The 19857-nt window shown below is 47.1% G+C and overlaps 1 protein-coding gene across 1 annotated transcript in view; it reads left to right on the top strand.

Moving 5' to 3' along the window:
• Positions 1 to 19857, top strand: part of LOC139006820 (maestro heat-like repeat-containing protein family member 1) — a 229751-nt gene that overhangs the window by 175463 nt on the left and 34431 nt on the right. Inside the window, exons 15-29 of the mRNA XM_070409531.1 lie at positions 947 to 1045; positions 1599 to 1677; positions 2221 to 2331; positions 3411 to 3484; positions 7642 to 7767; positions 7987 to 8031; positions 8852 to 8996; positions 9670 to 9713; positions 10405 to 10564; positions 11049 to 11101; positions 11686 to 11793; positions 15376 to 15492; positions 18306 to 18428; positions 18741 to 18893; positions 19612 to 19737. Of these exons, the coding sequence (XP_070265632.1) occupies positions 947 to 1045; positions 1599 to 1677; positions 2221 to 2331; positions 3411 to 3484; positions 7642 to 7767; positions 7987 to 8031; positions 8852 to 8996; positions 9670 to 9713; positions 10405 to 10564; positions 11049 to 11101; positions 11686 to 11793; positions 15376 to 15492; positions 18306 to 18428; positions 18741 to 18893; positions 19612 to 19737 (1563 nt within the window). The remainder of the gene's footprint in view (positions 1 to 946; positions 1046 to 1598; positions 1678 to 2220; positions 2332 to 3410; positions 3485 to 7641; positions 7768 to 7986; positions 8032 to 8851; positions 8997 to 9669; positions 9714 to 10404; positions 10565 to 11048; positions 11102 to 11685; positions 11794 to 15375; positions 15493 to 18305; positions 18429 to 18740; positions 18894 to 19611; positions 19738 to 19857) is intronic.

The raw sequence follows: 19857 nt of genomic DNA, 5'->3' as shown, positions 1-19857 counted from the left end.
CTCTGTTCTGGGACACCCTTCAGGGCAAACCAGCCGGCCCCCACCCGTGCACCAGGCCTCTATCCTATATACTAAAAGGGTAATATGCAATCTGACCCTAACAGCAGAAAGACTGGGAATGACTGGTCACTATGACACACACTGACCACCAGGGGGCAGACGCTCAATGCAGGAGCTGCCCTCTGGTGGTCGGTTAGTTCCCACATGGGGGTGCTCTGCTCAGCCACAAGCCAGACTGATGGCTGCCAGTACAGTGGTGGTGGTGGGAGCCTCTCCTGCCTCCTCAGTGCTAAGGATGTCCAACTGCAGCTTAGGTCTGCTCCCCGCTGGCAAGTGGACATCCCCCAAGGGCAGCCGGGCTGCCAGAGGAATGTCTGATTGCCAGCTTAGGCCCCATTTCCCCAGGGAGTGGGCCTAAGCCAGCAGGTGGTTATCCCCCGAGGGTTCCCAGACTGTGAGAGGGCACAGGCCGGTCTGAGGGACCCCCCCCACCCCCCGAGTGCACAAATTTTTGTGCACCTGGCCTCTAGTTAAACATAAAACAATACAATTCACTAGGTAAAGGATAGATATTTAGGCTTTAAAACGTGGTTTTCCGAATTTCGAAAGTCAGAAAATAGAACCAGTTCTTTCTTTGACCATGATTTCTTTATCCTATTTCTTGGAAATCAGCCAACACCTGCCATGTTGAGTTGCTCTGACAGTTACCGTGAAATAATGAGGTTATTTGAAAGTAAGTGTAGCTTCTTGGGTGAGGAGGAAGAACAGGTCATGGCTGTATTTGGCTATGGAAAAACTAGCCCCTGGGCCTTCATGAAAAGGTCCAAGAGGGCAGTGTGAACTATGATATTGGGCCACCTCTGAGAGGAGATCTGAGGACAGAGGCTTTCCTTTGAGGCTGTGGCAAGGGCTGGCTGAGTGGCTGACTCTGTCCTTACACACACAGTGTATCTGCCAACTGGTAAATGCTCTGGCGCTCAGCGGCTGCGGAGGTATAAACTTGGAATCCCAGCTGGAAAACATTACTGGCATGCTGTTCCAGCAGGTGAGTGCTGGAGGCTGCAGGTATCCTGGGCTTGGTCTTCCCCTCTTGTTTGAAGGTGATGGTTACCCCAGAGCAGGTCACTACCTCCACACGGCCCTGGGCTTTTGTCATGGTGACCGTAACTGCACACACCTCAGGCTTCCCTGCCTGGATTCTAGTCACAGAGTGGATATTCTCTATGAGGTAAATTGGATACATTTCTTTATGTTTCTGGGGGTGGAGGCCATTGTTGCTCCCTCTAAACTGGCTAAGGGCAGAGAGTCCAAACCGACCCATTATGCCTATGGGAAATGGCAGGCCCTCTGTGTTGTAGCCTAGAGGAGGAAGAGGACAATTGAACATTTTGCTAAAAGGTGTTACCGTCCATATATTTGCTGGCCACTGTCTTCTTTTCTTTGGGGCTGTGTAGGTGTATTCCTGGGTCCTATTTTCACGTCCTCCTTATGGGCAAGAGCCACACTTTTTCTGTCTGCGTACCTCAGTTTCTCCATCCATGCCCAGAGCCCCAGATTTTTCAGTGCTCCCAGGTCTGATGCCCTTGGTCTCCCCACAGCTTTGTGAAGGAGTGAACCCAGCAGACCCTCACTCTGTGGAGATCCACAGCCTCGCCCTGAGGGCTTTCTTCATCATGGGTAAGTCCACACATTTTCCTAACCCCAGGTATGGGTCTGGGACTTTGTACTCCATGGGAGGCTATGTTCCCAAGACCACCTTCTTTCCTTAAGACAAGATGCAAAGTAATCCATGTAAAGTTTGCCTGAAATTCAATAAATCTCCAAGGGCACAGACATTCTCCCTTCCCTATCCCTTTTGTTACCACTCCCTTCCCCTGGGATTGGCTTCCCGGTCTCCTTTGGTGATCCTGAGCTCAGAAAGGTGATACTGTGATTAGAGCCCTGATGGTCACGAAAGTGGTTCTGACCTAATTGGTGAGCACATGGTGGGGCAGGGGAGGGACAGGCCTAGGTTAGGAAAAGCATCTGCCCCCACGCGTGGCACATGGTAAATGCTGGACAAACACTGGCTCTCTTTCTTCCTGCTTCTTTCTCCAACCTAATAGACCCTAATTTATCCAGCCCATGGCATCAGTGGTTTGCTGTGAGCATGATTTACTTCTACACACCACCTCCCACTTAAACATACCCCTGACTCCCTTTATTCATGCCCTCTAATAGCCAAGTTATACCAGGATCAGATGGTATCCCTATTACTAACCGCCATGGAATCCAGTGATCCAGCCAAGATGGAATCAGCCCTTCAAGCGTTCACAGATGTGTTCCAGGAATGTGAGTAGAAACAAGCCTGGTCCTAGGGATCTTCTCAGGAAATATCCTTGCTCTCTCTCTCTCCTCTTTCAATAAAATAAAAAACAACATATCCTTTGGGTGAGATTATAAAAACTAAAAATGTAGGTAACATTAATTCCTACCTTTAGCCATTTTTAGTGAGAATTAAAGGACAAAACATATCTTGGATTGTAGGGTTTTTTTTTTGTTTGTTTTTTTTTTTTTTTTTTAAAAACACACATATTTTATTGATTTTTTACAGAGAGGAAGGGAGAGGGATAGAGAGTTAGAAACATCGATGAGAGAGAAACAACGATCAGCTGCCTCCTGCACACCCCCCACTGGGGATGTGCCCGCAACCCAGGTACATGCCCTTGACCGGAATCGAACCCGGGACCTTTCAGTCCGCAGGCCGACGCTCTATCCACTGAGCCAAACCAGTTGGGGCGGATTGTAGGTTTTAACTTCAATCAAGTTTCCATCAAAACATTGCTGTGTGACTAACAGTATGAAGCACAAAAAATACACACTTAAATAAGATATGGTCTTTGTTCTGAGGAGCTCAGTCAAGTAGGGAAGATGAGACTGTTCACACAGCAAAAGGATACAGGATAATAGGTGATAAGTTACTTAAATGTGATGGCAATGGGCAACAGGAATGGAGAAGGCGTCAGTCAGGAGATGGGACAGACTCTGTGTAGGAGCTGTGCTGAGAATAGAAAGGAGACTGAGTCAGCAGAAGGAATTCACACAGAAGAGCAGTGCTGGCAGTTCTAAAGGTTGAGATAGGCAGAGGGTGAGCAGAACAGCTCCGCCAATGAGGTAGACTTGTGTGGTCAGCTGTGGGAGTCTGGCAAGGGATGAGGCGCAAGCGCTAGCTTGATGAAATACTGTTTTAGGTCACTTTTAGTCTGGTTTGAAGCAGAGGGGTGGTAGAGATAGCATCTTGGGTTTGATCTGGCCTTGAAGAGCAGGACTGTATCTAAAATTTCTCCTGGCTGTCTGTCTTCTCATGCCTCCCAAAGCAACAAAGGGGGAGGAAGGAGACTGACCGCTCCACATGTCTGTCTTTCCTCTAGTGCCTCAGACCAAGAAGCTGCAGCGCATGGTACTGAATTCAACCATTCTGGTGATTCAGGAGGACCTCAAACCAGTGAGCAGAATGGCAGAATGTTGGGGCTGGGAGGGCAGTTGCTGTTTTGAGAACTTGAGGTGTGGTAAGATGGAGAGGGGAAGGTTTGGGGGAATGCAGAGTGAGGTAAGGCCCACTTGCCAATCTAGTTCTGGCCTCAGACTTCTGCCCATGGGTTATATTTGGGCTTGTCAAAACCTGAGAAAGGTTTGAGAAGTGAACAGGTGGTTGCTTCCTATTTTCTGAGCCTTTTCTGTGGTGAGCCCAGTAGGGACATGGAGGTCTGAAAGATATTAATTTTTCCCCCAGAGAATCCACAGTTTGGTTAGGGAGAGAAGTCCTGAAACATCACATCTTGCATGTGGTCTGAGAAGATATATATATATATATTAATATATGCTTTTCTTTATATATCTATATCTATATCTATATCTATATCTATATCTATATCTATATCATCTATATATATGTAAATTCTTTCTTTAAAATTTTTATTCAATTACAGTTGATATGCAATATTATATTAGTTTCACGTGTACATCCTAGGGATTAGACATTTATTTATATAACTTATGAAGTGATCACCCCAATAAATCTAGTATACACCCAGCATAGTTATTACAAAATTATTGACTATGTTCCCTATGCTGTACTTTACATCCCATGACTATTGTATAATTACCAATTTGTACTTCTTAATTCCTTCACCTTTTCATCCATCCACCCACTCCCCTCCCATTTGCCAACTATCAAAATGTTTTCTGTGTCTATGAGTCTGTCTCAGTTCTGCTTGTTCATTTATTTTGTTTTTTATATTCCACAACTAAGTGAAATCATATTGCATTTGTCTTTCTCTGTTTGACTTATTTCACTCTAGCTCTATCCATGCTGCCAATGGCCAGATTTCATTCTTTTTAAGGGTTGAGTCATATTCCATTGTATATATGTACCACTTCTTCTTTACCCATTCCTCTATTGATGGACACATAGGTTATTTCCAGATCTTGGCTATTATAAATAACTAGAGGCCCAGTGCACAAAAATTTGTGCACTCGGGGGGGAGCAGGAGGGTCCCCCAGCCCGGCCTGTGCCCTCTCGCAGTCTGGGACCCCTCGGGAGATAACGACCTGCTGGCTTAGGCCTGCTCCCGGTGGCAGAGGGCTCGCCCAATCCCTAGGTGCAGCCCCTGGTCAGGCTCAGAGCAGGGCCGATTGGGGAGTTGGGGCGCCGCCCCCTGTCATGCACAGAGCAGGGCGGATCGGGAGGTTGCGATGCCACCCTCAGTCACGCTCAGGGTAGGGCCAATTGGGGGGCTGGGGCTCCGTACCCTGTCACACACAGAGCAGGGTCAATCAGGGGGTTGGGGAGCTCCCCCCTGTCACGCACAGAGCAGGGCCCATCAGGGGGTTGAGGAGCTCCCCCCTGTCATGCACAGAGTAGGGCCGATAGGGGGTTGGGGCACCGCTCCCTGTCACACACAGAGCAGGGCGGATCAGGGGGTTGGGGAGCTGCACCTTGTCACAATCAGGGCAGGGCCAATGGGGAGGTTATGGCTCTACCCCGTTACACACAGAGCAAGGCCCGTGGAGGGGGGTTGGGGCGCCACCCTCTATCACCCACAGAGCAGGGCCGATCAGGGGGTTGGGCGCCACCACTGTCACACTCAGGGCAGGGCTGATGGAGAGGTTATGGCTCTACCCTGTCACACACAGAGCAGGGCCCATGGGGGGGGGGGGGCGTTGGGGCGCCACACCCTGTCACACACAGAGCCACAGGGCGATCAGGGGGTTGGGGAGCTCCCCCCTATCAGGCACAGAGCAGGGCTGATCAGGGGGTTGGGGCGTCTTTTCCTGTCACGAACAGAGCAGGGCAGATAGGGAGGTTGTGGCCCTGCCCCCTGTCACACATAGAGCCCAGGGTGATCAGGGGGTTTGGGCGCTGCCCCCTGTCAAGCTGATCCCGGGAGGCCTCGCTGCTCCGCTGATCCCGGTGTCGGGAGGCATATTACCCTTTTACTATATAGGATAGAGGCCTGGTGCATGGGTAGGGGCTGGCTGGTTTGCCCTGAAGGGTGTCCTGGATCAGGGTGGGGGTCCCCACTGGGGTGCCTGGCCAGTCTGGGTGAGGGGCTGAGGGCTGTTTTTAGGCTGGTGGGTTGACTGAAGCTCCCAACCGCTCCTTTTTTTCTTTTTCTTTTTTGTTCTGGGCCAGCTTTAGCTCTGAGGCCTCGCTGCTGAAAGCAGGTTTCTGGCCTTTACCTTCTATATTTGATACAATGTTGCGGTCAGGCTGGCTGAAGCCTGGCTAACTAACACAGGTTTCTGGGGTTTTGTTTAGCTTCTATATTTGCAACCCAGTTGCTTAGAGTTGCAGCTGAGAGGCCGGCAAGTGAGACGGGAACGTTGGAGTCCGCAGTCACTGGTGCAAGCAAGCCTCCCTGTTTGTTTCAGTGCATGGCTGCCGGCCGCCATCATGGCTGACAGTCAATTTCCATAAGGATATGCTGATTAGCCAATGGGAAGGGTAGCGGACGTACGCTAATTACCATGTTTCTCTTTTATTAGTGTAGATGCTGCAAGAAACATATGGATGTATATGTCTTTTCAATTTAGCGTTTTGGGTTTCTTGAGATAAATATCGAAAAGTGAAATTGCTGGGTCCTCCTTTGGCTCTCCGTATAGTCTTTGTTTTAAAGTCTGTTTAGTCTGATGTAAGTATTGGTACTCCAGCTATTTTTGTTTTGTTACCATTTTCATGAAATACCTTTGGCCATCACTTTATTTTCAGTTCGTGTATGTGTCTTTTGACCTGAAGTGACTCTCTTGCAAATGGAAGCATCTTGTGTTCTTATCCATTCAATCATCCTATGTCTTTTGATTGGAGCACTTTATTCATTTGCATTTAAAGTAATTGTTGATAGATATGTACTTATTGCCATTTAATTATTCATATTTTTGATATTCCTTTCTTCTTCTCCTTAAAGAAGTCCCTTTAACATTTCTTGTAATATTAGTTTGGTGTTGATGAACTCCTTTAGCTTTTCTTGTCTTGGAAGCCTTATCTCTCCTTGGGTTCTAAAGGACAGCCTTGCTGGTTAGAGTGATTTTGGTTGTAGGTCTTTGCTTTTCATCACTTTGAATATATCTGACCAGCAAAGTTCCTGTTGAGAAATCAGCTGGGAGCTCCCTTGTAGGTAACTAACTGTTTTTCTCTTGCTGCTTTTAAGATTCTCTCTTTGTCTTGAACATTCTTCATTTAATTATGATGTGTTTTTTTGTGGGCCTCTTTGGGTTCATCGTGTTTGGGACTCTCTGCACTTCCTAAACTTGTATGTCTATTTCCTTTACCAGGTGAGGGAAGATTTCTGTCATTATTTTTTTCAAATAAGTTTTCAATTCCTTCCTATTTCTCTTATCCTTCTGGCACCTGATGATACGAATATTTGTATGCATGATATTGTCCCAGATGCCCCCAAACTATCCTCATTTTTTTGGGTCCTTTTTTTTCTTTATTTTTTTGCTGTTCTAATTAGGTGTTTTCTGCTACCTTATCTTTCAAATTGCTGACTCAATATTTTGTGAGAAACCATATTTTTTAAAAAGCTCTTCAGACAGGGCTGGAGACAGCAGAGACTGCTTCAGTTCTGGATCACACAGAATAGGGGAACAGGAGAAGAGGGGAGCAGTGATTTGGGGTACCAAATGCACGACAATAGCATCATCCCTAAAAATACATCCTCAGAAGGTTAATAGAAAACTTGGAATCTTGAGGGATGGGCCCTCCGGACTTGTGGGATTTGTTCCTGGCTTTCCCTAGGAAGGCCAGACCATGGGACTTTCCTGGACTCAGATTCTCCCCCAATCCCACACTCCTGCTAATTTTCATATCTCTGGGGAAATAAGGTGAGGGCAAGGTAAGTACTAGAGTTCTCCAGGGAGGTGGTGGGAGCTGAAGCGGTTAGAACTTCAGGGCAAAGTACAGAAGTGGTCAGGGTTAGTGGCTTGTGGTCTGTCATTATTGAGAGCCCACTGTAGAGTCTCACTGGGTTTGGTGTCAGGAGATCTGATCCCCTCACCTGCCTTGGTCCTCTGTGTCCTCACCTGGATTATGGAGGGTCACACTGGGCAGTCCCTGACATTCCTTTCTGTCTTGTCATGTGATGATCTGTGACTCCACAGGTGCCGAAGGTCCTCGTGCACTTCATTGAGATGCTGGGCCAGCATAACTACTTGGCCTTGCCCCAGGGGAACGCTCTAATCAGCTATGTCATCAAGCTTGTGGAGACTGACTCATCAGTGAGCAAGGTGCTGGGCTGGGAGGGGACTGAGGATGGCAGCACACCTCAGGGGATAGAACAAGAGGAAGGCAGGGTTGGGAGCAGGAGGGAAACAGGAGGGTATGCCTGGCACATGTGAAGGCTCTTTGGCCTGTAAAACCCTAAGCAGTGAGCCAGGGAAGGCCGTGAACCCAGAGACTTAGCTAGCATTGGTTTTAGATTTAAATCTTTCCTTTTCTTATCCTAGAATGAAGAGGACATCCGAAAAATGTGTTCCAGAATCCTACAGATGGTATAAACAGCTAGGGCCAAACAGGCCTCTCCATTTCCTCCTCCCCTGGCTCCCCAGATCACTACCCTGACCCTGCCCCCACCCTCGATTGCCTCCCACCTTCCCCTTCCATCAAATGCCTTGTGGTGTCTCTGTCACCTCAACCCACCTGCATTTCATTCCCTACAAGTGCCTGGGGTTCCACTGAGAAGTGCTCAGGGCAGCAAAAGAGGGTCACTGGGTGTGGAACTGGAAGCCAGAGTCTGAGTCCTGATCAGCCAGTTTTCTAGCTGTAAAATCTTGAATAACTTGTTCTCCCAGCTGCAGTGTCTTCTTTTTTTAAAAAGGGGGTGGTTGTATTTCCTGACTGTTCTCAGCAACCTCCAGGGATTCTGGGAGGCTCATATGAACTGATTTGCATCAGAGCTGAGGAGAGGGCTGTGTTGTGGGAGGAAAAGGACTTAAGATTCACTCTCCCTCCCAGTGAGCTCTGCCTCCTGACCTTCAGCATGTCTTTGACCCTGGAAGGTTCCTCACGAAGGTGATTACAAGTCACACATTCCAAATTTCAAGAAGTCCTCATCTGTCAAGTCAACTTATGCCTGCTATAAGTTTAATCAGGACCTTGGTTATACTTTTCCAACATGCAGTGAGGGGTTAGGGGTGGGGGAGAGAGAAAGAAGAGGGAGAGAAGGGAGAGAATGGATATGAATGGGTTAAGGGGGATCTGTATATAGGCCTCAAATACTCGGTCTGGAAGGGAGACAAGGTCTTGGGGTTGGAGACTGATGACGGGCTGACTTGGGGCTTGGCATTGAAATTCTTGCACATCTCCTGCCAGGTATCTTTGCCCAAACTGGTCACATCGGTGTGTGAGCCCAACAACACCTTGGCCTTTGTGCCTCTGTGTAAGGCAGCCACACAAATGGCTCTGAAGGCCTGTTCCCTGGGCCAGGTTCCTTACCTCAGCAGCTTTCACCAGGATCGTAAGTACAAGGGTGGGGCAGCCTGTGGAGAGTGCTCACTGTGAAATTAAGTCTGTTTGTGGGCATGGACTGTTGTAGTGGGGGGCTGGCTGAGACACTGCAGGGGTGATGGGTGTGGGGAAGAGGATGAAGAGGATGCTGGAGGCGGGGTTGTAGGTCCCGTGCTTGGGCCATGATGGGAAGAGTAAGGCAACTACTTAAGGCCATTTGGCTTCATGAATGAAAAGGGGATGCCTCTCAAAGTCACAGTTCCTTCTTGCCTTCACTCCTCATTATAAAACACTTGATTCAAGATGTACAAACATTGTTAATTACAAAGCAATAATACACACACTCCTGACCCTTAGTTCTTCCTTTGCCCTAACTCTGAGCCTCACTCTGTGCTCACCCCAACCCTGACCTCTAACCCCAGTGGGACTTAGGGTTAGAGTTAGGATGTCTGTTCAGCATACCATTGGTGTGTGTGTGTTTTTAAAGGCTGAAGATATAATGGTTTGTGTTTTAGTCTGAATCAAAATGTCACAGCTCCCGTGGCATTGACACTGATGTTCCCTCTCCTCTTTGCTCTTTCTCCTCGTCTAAAGTACTGATGGGGAGCTGCCAGTGGAGGCTGGTGGTTGAGTATCCTGAAGTGTGCACTGACTCTGTCCTCTTCTTTTATCCTCTAATTCAGCTACCGAATACATTTCCCCTCAGAGACTCCTGACCCATCTTCTGGTAAGTGATGCCAGAATGAGTACTACAGTCATATATTCTTCCATCCACTCATCAACCCATCCATCCATCCATTCATTTCACAAAGAGCTGGTTACTACTTTGTCTCAGGCATTATTCTGGGTATGGAATAATGAGATAGGGGCCAAAGAGAATGGAGGAGGGACCTGGGAGTATAGTTGTGAGGCCTCGAGATGAGGATGTGGGCAATGGGAAAGGCTTGCCTTTCTCCTATGTGGCCTTATTGTGAGCTGCTCTCTGTTGACTGTGGACAAGCCCACATACCTTTCTGGATCTCTGTTTTGAGTTTCTCTATTAGCCCAGACATTATGTGCTAGAAATATGCACACTTGGAATGACAAAGGTAGTCCTACCCTTGAGGTGTTCACAGACTTAGTGGGGAAGACAAGTGTGGGAATAGCTATCTATAGTCTAGTGTGACAAATGTACTAATAGATGAATACATAAGGTGCAACGGGACTTAGAAGAGCAACAGGCTGACATGGTCTCCAGGAGGCAGGAAGGCATCACAGAAGAGGTGATGTTTCCAGAGCATCTGGGAGTATGTAGGAGTTCAACAGGTGGCAAAGAATGGGCAGGGCCTAAGCTCCAGCTCTACCATTCTATGGATTTGCTTTCATTTTCTTTCTTTTCTTCTTTTAAATATTTTCTCTGCCTCCTGCTTGCTTCTCAGATGTGTTCCCGGAAGCCCTACAGGGAAAAGGAGTTTGGTACAAGCTCTCTGAGGCTACTATCTGCCCTGCATCCTATCACTTCTCTGCATCCTGTTATAAACCACAGTGTTGGCCAGCTGTGGAGGAAGGTGATCCCACAGATGTTGGAGATACTGGATGGTAAGGGCTTGGTTAGCAGGGGGAGGAATGAAGCTGGGACAGTGGCCAGACTCCAAAAGAGATGGCATCCCCAGGTGCAGGATGGACCTTCCTTGGGGTGAGGAGAACTGGAACCAGTCTCTCTGTCCCTTTGAGGTGCTATTGGATGGGTCTGCTTTTGGGGGCAGTGTTGTGAACTGAGCAGAAACACAGTCCAAAGTTCTGTGGCTCCAGGGTTCCCAGAATGACTCCTGCACTTGCTTATGGGCAGAAGATCAGGGAAGAGTGTGGGCTTTGGAAACAGACAGACCAGTTTTGTATCCTTGCTCTGACACTGGTCAGCTGTGTGTATTTGACCTTTGGAAAGTCATTCATCTTCTGGAGGCTCTGGAAAGTGGGAGAGCAGTTACCTTATAGGCTGAGTGCCGCATAGTACTTAAATGTTTTCTTCTCCCTGGCTGGGACCTTCCGGTTGAGTGGGTCCCCATGCTCTCTCCTTTCCTAGATCATACTGAGAAGAGCCTGAATCAGGAGGAGTGGGAGGACAGGCTGTTCCGGGTAAGCACTCCCCAAGACCTCCCTCCCTCCACACTTGCCTTCTTTCCCATCTTCAGGAACCTGAGGGAGGATAGCCCCAATCCCCCCAGAGACTGAGGTCATGATCAAGGGCCTAACTGCTCAAGCAAACCTCTTTCTGTGGTCCCCTTGCCTCCTGGCCTCTGCCTCAGAGTATTTGACTATGTGCTAAGTCTTGAGCCCCCTTCCATACCCTTACAACCCTATATCAAGGGGGAGTAAGGGAAAGGGCCCTAGCTGTATGTCCTTGGGCAAGGTATTTAGCCTTTGCATGTCTCAGGTTCTTCATGGGTTAAATGGAAGTAACTCCTGCCTTCCATAATTAAAAAGGATGATATCAGAGAGGACCTTGTAAATTGGAAAGGGCTTCACACATGTAATTGGCATTACCATCATTGTCACTGTATTATCATTCTACAGTCCTAACTCCCACCATGTGTTTCACCTCTTTATCCATATTTACAGGCCATAACCCCTGTCTCTTGCTTCTTCTTGACCCCACTTCTGTGGGACAGAACAGCCTACCACTGACCTTTGTGGTCCTCTTCTCCCTTCTTCTTCCTCAGTTTTTGAGTCATTCATTAGTGGCTATTGATGATGATCGCTGGCAGGAGCAACTCATCAGAGTCATCTTGGAGAGGATCCGTTATTTCAGTGATGATGGTGATGAGAAGGTTTGTCTGGGTGTGTGGTGGTTGCAATGCGGGGGCAGGGGGAGGGCGTTGAAGGTGGATGATGATGCTGAAGAAACCTGGTGCTCACACAGGTGGCTGAGGAAATGTGAATGAGTACAGGCCTTGGGGAAAGAACAAGCCAGTGTTCCTGCATCCTGGCAATCAAGGGGTGGAGAGGACCACAAACTGGTCGTCACACTGGCATGACAAAAATATCAAAGTGTCTTACTTTTGCTTAGCCTTTTAGGCTTTATCAAGAACTTTGCCATCTGTTGTCTTCATTGAAACCTCCTAATAGTCTTAATAGAATGGAGCTTGTACTTGGTGCAGTGGAAAGATTGTTGATTTTAGAGTCCTATTTAAGCAGTCAATTCAAATAATATTTGAGGGCATCCCATAGACCAGCGATGGCGAACCTCTTGAGCTCGGCGTGTCAGCATTTTGAAAAACCCTGATATTTTCAACCATAGTAAAACAAAGACTTATATTTTTGATATTTATTTTATATATTTAAATGCCATTTAACAAAGAAAAATCCACCAAAAGAATGAGTTCACTTGTCACCTCTGACACGTGTGTCGTAGGTTCGCCATCACTGCCACAGACTGTGCTTCATGTTGGGGATACAGAGTTGAGGAAGAAATGTGGGCTCCTTTCCTCACAGAGTGCAAGGTTGGTGGTGGTGACGGCCTGGGGTCCTGCCCTGGCTTTTCCATGTGCTCCCAATTTAGTCTTGATAAAGTGTCAACAATAAAGATTTTAAAAATATTAGCCTAAATAACCTATAGCTGTTGTGATCTCTACCTTGACGTTGAAGAAACACAATCCAGGAGGATTTAAAATCTTAAGAAAATTATTGGTAAAACTGACACCTGAATCCAAGTTTTTTTCTTCCTTCCTCCCTTCCTCCCTCCCTCCCTTCCTTCCTTCCTTCCTTCCTTCCTTCCTTCCTTCCTTCCTTCCTTCCTCCCTCCCTCCCTCCCTCCCTCCCTCCCTCCCTCCTTTCCCATTGATTTTTTAGTGAGAGTGGAAGAGAGACAGAAAGACAGAAATATCTAGGTGAGAGAAACACATCAATTGGTTGCCTCTTGCATATGCCCTGACTAGGGGCCAGGCCAGGGAGGAGCCTGCAACCGAGATATGTGCCCTTAACTGGAATCGAACCCTTCGGTCCACAGACCGACACTCTATCCACTAAGCCAAACTGGCTAGGGCCTGAATCCAGGTTTCTTGATTTTGATTCCTGTTTTCCTGTCACCGAGAAATACTTTATTTGAGCTCTGGAGGTTTCCAGGAAAGAGGCCTTATTTCCAAGACCGTTTGCTCTCTTATTATTAACAGTGCTTATGAAGCACCTAATGTATGCACATCTTTGTGGTTGGTAGATTAGGGACACAAAATGAAGCAAGAGAGAATTCTGATCTTTTTAATTCAGTTATTTAAAAGGTGCACTAGCCCTAGCCGGTTTGGCTCAGTGGATAGAGCGTTGGCCTGCAGACCGAAGGGTTCCGGGTTTGATTCCAGTCAAGGCCACATACCTTGGTGGCCAACTCCACCTTTTCTTGGGCCCTGGTCAGGGCGTGTGCTGGAGGCAACAATTGAGGTGTCTCTCTCACATCGATATTTCTCCCTGTCTTTCCCTCTCACTTCCACTCTCTCTAAAAAAAATCAATGGAAAAATATCATTGGATGAGGATTTAAAAAGGGTGCACTAAATGCCTAGAGCAGAGCAGACACTGGGCTGGGCTCAAGGTATTCATGTAAAAACAGCCTCTGCCGTCAGGAAAGCATCATCTGCTTGAGTGCATAGACAAGAAAGTGGGCAATTATTCTAAGCCTTGTAGGTGTCAGGGTGGAAATATGCCCTGTGTGCTTGGGAGCAGGGAGGAGGCCTGAGGGGGCTGGGCAGAGAAGCTTTGTCAGAGGGATCCGCTGTTTAGGTTTGCTCAAGACTGTTTTGATGTTAGTGCTGAAAGTTTAGTGTCCGGGGAACCGCCTCAGTCCTGGGCAAAATGGGAAGACGAGTCTCCTGCAGAGGAGTGGATAAGTCTGGGAAGATGAGTGGTCTTTGCCAGTGAAGCAGATAAATAGGTGCCTTAGGTCAGGTTTAATTGATGCAGAGCCTAAGGTGAGGATTCTTATCAAGTGACTTGGCGAGGAAATGCTCTCAGGAGAACTTGTGATAGAGTGAAGGACACAGGATAGGGGAGAGGAGAAGCCAAGCCAGGTTGTGGCCTGATCCCATGGGAGCCCTGCATGGAAACTGCACAGTCTATCCTGCCTGGAGACAAGTGAGGGGGCTTTTGTACCCTCTGACCCCAGGTTGTTTGTCATTGGCCCAGGTTTCCAAGGTTGGTCCTGTGCAGGGAGGGGAGAGAGAACAATGTAGTGCCTGAGCATCTGGGGTAAGGAGGCCCTAGTCACCTCAGGACAGTTCTCCCCCAAGGCTGCAGGGAGTAGCTGTTCAGAAAAGTTCCTGCAGCCAGTTGAAGGGAAGGAACCTAAGGTCTGGGCAAGGCACCATGAGCATCTGCTAGAGGGGGAAACATACCCATAAGAGGGGGAGTTAAGGCATTCATTGAACAGCCGGAATGTCCTGTTTGCCTACTGCCTCAGGCACTGATAGCAATGGGGCAGAGTAATGAACTGGGTAGACACTGCTCTTGAGCTCCATTCTCACCTGAGATATGGGGTTGGTGCAAGTTGGGAACTAACGGAACAAATCCACAGTGAAGATGAGTGATTATGATGAAGCCCTGAAAGAAGGAAACGGTGATGAGCTGGAGAGGGACTTCGGAGGTCAGAGCAGGCTCACTGAGGTGATATCTGAAAGATGAGAATGAGACATTTTTTGAAAAATATATTTTATTGATTTTTTACAGAGAGGCAGGGAGAGGGTTAAAGCGTTAGAAACATCGATGAGAGAGAAACATCAATCAGCTGCCTCCTGCACACTCCCTGCTGGGGATGTGCCTGCAACCAAGGTACATGCCCTTGACTGGAATCGAACCTGGGACCCTTGAGTCGCAGGCCAACGCTCTATCCACTGAGCCAAACCGATTTGGGCAAGAGAATGAGACATTTTGAAGAGCCTGGGGTAAAGGGTTCTACACAGAGAAAATGGGGAGTACACAGACCCTGAAGAAGGAAGTGGTGAGTCCACACAGTCTGGTATTACAAGGTAGACAGGACAGTGGGCAGTAAACAAGGATAAAGGCCACTGAAATTCCCAGGAGGGAGAAAGAATTACCTAAAAGTACTTCTTCAATTTTACAATTTTGGTTTTAAAATTATGCAAGTTTAAGGAACTTTTTAATTTCCTAGCTGTAAGTGGGAGGTATGGGGGTCAGAGAAAGTTCCTAAAGGATGATCCCTAAGAGGCTGAGACATTTGAAAGGCAGCTTTCTCTTCCCTGTAACTTGAACCCCTGCTCTATGGGATCACTGCCTTATCCAGAAGCCTCTAGAGAGCAAGGGCCAGGGTGGAGGATGGGGCTGTGGGCAAAGGTGGTGGCTAGTATAGGAATTGGTGCCCTACCCTCATTTCAAGCTATGCGTGACCCTGCCCTCCTACCTTTCCTAGGCTTTTCTCTATAAATTCTTTGGCTTCGCCCTGTGGACCTCAAGAAGTGAGAAACTGGTGAAGATGATGCTCTCCGCCATCCTTCAAACTTCCCATGAAAACGTGCAGGAGAGGGAGGTGAGGCAGAGTGCATTGGCCAAGCATTTTCAGGTTGAGTCAGGATGGCAAGGTGGCTAAAAGCTTGGGCCTGGCAAACCAGAGCACCTGGGTGAGAGTTCCAGCTCTGCCACCTACTCGCTTTGGGCCCTTGAGCAAGTTACCGAACCTCTCTGTGCTTCAGTTTCCTCCTCGTTAAGACAAGGCTATGGTACCTTCCTGATAGGATATTTCTTTAAAAGATTTATTGAATTTTAAATAATTTTATATTTAGAGGAAAGTTGCAAAAATGTCACAAAGAATTCCTATTTATTCTTCTCCCAGATTCCCAAAATATAAATGTTTTGCCATGTTTGCTTTATCATTCTCTTTCTCATAAATTACATAATTTATTTACTAACATTATTACTATATTTTTTTAATCTGAAATGAAAGCTGCAGTCATGAAGCTCTTTTACCCCTAAATACTCTAATAGCTAAAAATAAAGATATTCTCTTACATAAGCACAGTGCAATGATCAAAATCAGGAAATTAACATAGCTACACCACTGATATCTAAATTATAGACCCAGTTTGAAAATCATTAATTGTCCCAACAATGTGTTTTAGAGAAAAAGAAAAATATTCTTTTTTTTATTATTTTACTCCAGGGTCTAATTCAGAATCAAGCCGTGCATTCAGTTGTCATTTCTCTTTATTCTTCTTTAATCTGGAACAAGTTCCTCATCTTTATCTTTCATGGCCTGGACATTTTAAAAATGCCCAGACCCTTTATTTTGTACAATGTCTCTCGGTTTTGGTTTGTCTCATATTTCGTCATGATTAGATTCAGAGTGTGCATTGTTGGTAGAATACCACAGAAGTGATGTGTGTTGTAGGATGGCATTAAAATGTAAAACCACTAAGAGCAATGCTGGTACATAAGCACTCTCTACTTGCTGATTACTGGTAGTGCTGGTGTTCATGCCCTAGGACCTCCCTCTCCAAGGCCCTTCTCCTGCCAGATTCCCAGAGCATCCATCAGCTCCACGATCAGCAACAGGTATTTACTAAGCCTGAGTTGCAAACAGTATCAATGAGGAGAAAGACATATACAGGAAGGAAACAGCTAACTACACTCAATGGCCTTCTAAAGGCTACATGAGCAGTCATTGTGGCATTGAGCTTGCTGGGACTTGGGTTGGTTGGGGCGAGTTTAGGAGAAGGAGGGAGGCAGGTATTCCCAGTTGACATAACATTCTGAGTCAAGATTCAGGATCAAGACTTTGGGGAGCACATCTAGGGAACAGTCAGTGGTCTAGTGGGACTGGAGTGCAGAGTTCTTTGACAAGGAAGTAAAAGTGACCTCTTGCTAGCACTTGGGAACAGATTGAATGCAGAAGATAAAGATAAGAGAAAAAAGGGCATCTGGGATGATTCTTGGGTTTCTGGTCCAAGTGGGAGGAGAATGGTATCCTTCCCTAAGACCAGGAACCCAGGACAAAGCGGGAGGAAGTGGATGTACTTAGTTTTTGACTGGGAGGGGTTGCAGTGTCAGGTGGAGATGTACAGAAGCATGTAGACTGGGAACTCAAACCGGGGCTTTGTGTCTAGATTTGGGAAACATATTTTCCCTGACTGTTAAATGGGGACGACAATATTTACCTCAATGCATTAGTGAGGATTAATCAAGTAACATGTATAAGGCTGGTAAACATTAAGCACTGATGTTCTGATGATGTCAGTTATGATGATGATATATGATGATGATGACCAGAAGGAGTGATAGCCATGGCTAAGGGAGGACATAAGAAGAGGGACAGAATAGAACCCCCTTCTGATGCTCCACTAGTCCCTCTTTTCTATAGAGATAAAATTTTCCCTTTATCTACCTGATATCCAATGGTCTACAAGTCCCACTAAAGTTTCATTCCTCTCCAGGATCTGTGTCCTGGAGCCTGTCACTGTCCTGAGGCTCCCTCCATCTGTCTTCTCTTGCTGCAAAGTCTGAATGGTGGCCCTTCCAGCACAAATGAGCCAATTTGCTAACAACTGGCACCTGAATGTCTGCTTGAGGATTTTGTTAGCTCTGTGCCCAGTCATCTTTGTTCAATAAGCTCTAGGGAGAGACTCAGGTGACACTGAAGTCAAAAGGGCCTGCTATGAGGCTGAGGGGTTAAGTTAAAGACTGTTCCTGGCAGGAACCACAGAATCCCCAAGTCTTCATGCTTTTGACTCTCTCTAGGGTGTGATTCCCAAACCCCCTGGCACTGACAACATTACCACTGAGTTGTTTTGCCATGATCTCCCATACAACACATTCAGAAACTCACTCTTTTCTCTCTCTCTCCAACGTAGACAGGCCTCTTTTTCACCTGCCTGTTTTGGTCAGAGTTACTGATGTTTCCTGTTCTCCTAAACTAGAAATATTGGCATTCTCTGCAAGTCTTCCTGTCTTCCATCTCCTCTCTGACTAGCTATCCAATCCTGTCAGCAAGGTGCCTGGGATTTGTTCTTCCTTCTGTTCCCTCCTCAGAGCAACCATTCTCTGAATTCCTAGTGCCTATAAAAGTATTCTGAAATGTACAGGGTTAGGTTTGACAATACCAAGATTTTGTAAATCTGTGACTATGATTTTTCTTAATAATTGACTTCTTAAATTACTTCTCGCAAAGATATTTGGTTCTTCACCCGGATTTTAAATAATTCAAATGTGGAGAACCAAATTCCCTTCCATTTCTTTCCTCTCCTTTTCCTTCCCCTTCCTCTATGTATATCCTGCTTGTGGGGGAACATAGCATGTGTCTGGTTCACCCCGAACTGTGGCATGGGGTTGAGGCTCTCTTTGTTACAGGGCATTGCTGTGGCATTCAGCATCGTGTCCAAGAAACATCTGAAGATAGTCCTGGAGCAATTGAAAGTGTATAGTGCTGTGCTCACGGACAAGGAGTCATCGTCCATCCTCACACTGGCAAAGGTGATGTCATTCCCAGGGTGCTCTACCAGCCTCCCATACAAAGCCTTCCAAGGCATCCCCATCACCCCAGCCTCCCATTTCTCTGAGGCCTTGCGACTCATCTATAAATGCTTCTCTTTCCCTGGAAACAACTGTGGGAAAGTTTCATCCTCGATCCCTTTCTCTTGCCCTGCATTTCAGGCCCTGGTATCACCAACTACATGTCCACCCTGTCCCCCAAGCTGCTCGCCATCCCACAGTCCCATCTTCTTTCCCAAATCCTCTGAGCAACCTTTTCCTCTCTGAACCTCTGTTTCCCCCTCCCCCCTACAGGAACATCAGCGAAGGGAATGGGTGCTTGTGTGTCACACCATCTACTTAAGCTATAGCAAGATTATTTTAGAGAGCAAGGGAGATATTTTCATGTATTTCGATGCCGTGCTGGCCTTGATCCTGCAACACTACCACAACTGCATTTTGGAAAAGGTACTTCCTGCTTACTCTACTTCTCCAGCTTTCCATTTCTGCCACGTCCTCTCTTACCGCCCAAGAAAAAGGTGCTTGGCCTTAAATGGGAGTCAGGGGCTAGTACAGGGACCTCTCCCACATTTTCATCCTTTCACTTAATCCTGCTACTTGGAGACTCTAATCGGCCCAAGGAGGAGACCACAGTAACTTTAGGTCTGTTTCAAAGTGTGTCCTTCCCTGTGACAGAGCTTCGTAACCTGCCAGTGAGCTCTTCACTGCCCTCTCTGATGAAGGGATGAGTAAAACCTAAATTCCCTAGTGTTTGTAGGAAGAAGCATTCAGGAGAGGCAGAGGAGCTCCATACTGCTTTCCTGCCTTTGCTATGTGTCCGAAGCATGGGTCCCCAGGGTTGGAGAAGAATCCCTTTCCATTCCCAAGTCAGATATCTTTTGGTAAAACTTGTTCAAGGGAAAGACAATACCTTGAGAGACCGGGAAGCTTGATCTATCCTAATTTCAGAGTAACATGAGGGTGGCTTCAGAAGGGGGTTGGTGAGAGGAGTGGCTCTCTCCACCGCAGGGATGCACTGGTCTACCCTCAGAGGGAAGATGCAGAGCATCAGCCTAAGGAACGCTAAAGAAGGCTTAGGTCCTCACCCCCCAGACTGTGTAGGTAGTGTGCCCTGGCCCAGATCCATTGCCACCTTGGAGAACCCTGAGCATACTGGTTCATTCAGGATAAGGACCTGAAGCTGGATTACCTGAATGCCCTCATCATACTGACAAAAACCCTGGGCAGGCAGCAGCACATGGCCTTTCAATTCAAGTTCCCCCACAAGCTAGCAATTGTTACCTTCATGCTGGTGAGTATCTTGCAGGAGGATGGAGGTGGGAATGCAGAGAGGAGGGAGGATGGGTCCACATGGAAACCATTGGTGGCACTCCTAGGCTAGAGCTGAAGGTAAAAGCCCAGATTTTCTAGT

The sequence above is a fragment of the Myotis yumanensis genome, unplaced genomic scaffold, assembly GCF_028538775.1.
Source record: "Myotis yumanensis isolate MYYU_CA2020_CCGP unplaced genomic scaffold, mMyoYum1.0.hap1 SCAF_3, whole genome shotgun sequence".
NCBI classification, from domain to species: domain Eukaryota; kingdom Metazoa; phylum Chordata; class Mammalia; order Chiroptera; family Vespertilionidae; genus Myotis; species Myotis yumanensis.
The sequence above is the reverse complement of the archived record's forward strand: the minus strand, read 5'-3'. Positions and strand labels throughout refer to the sequence as shown.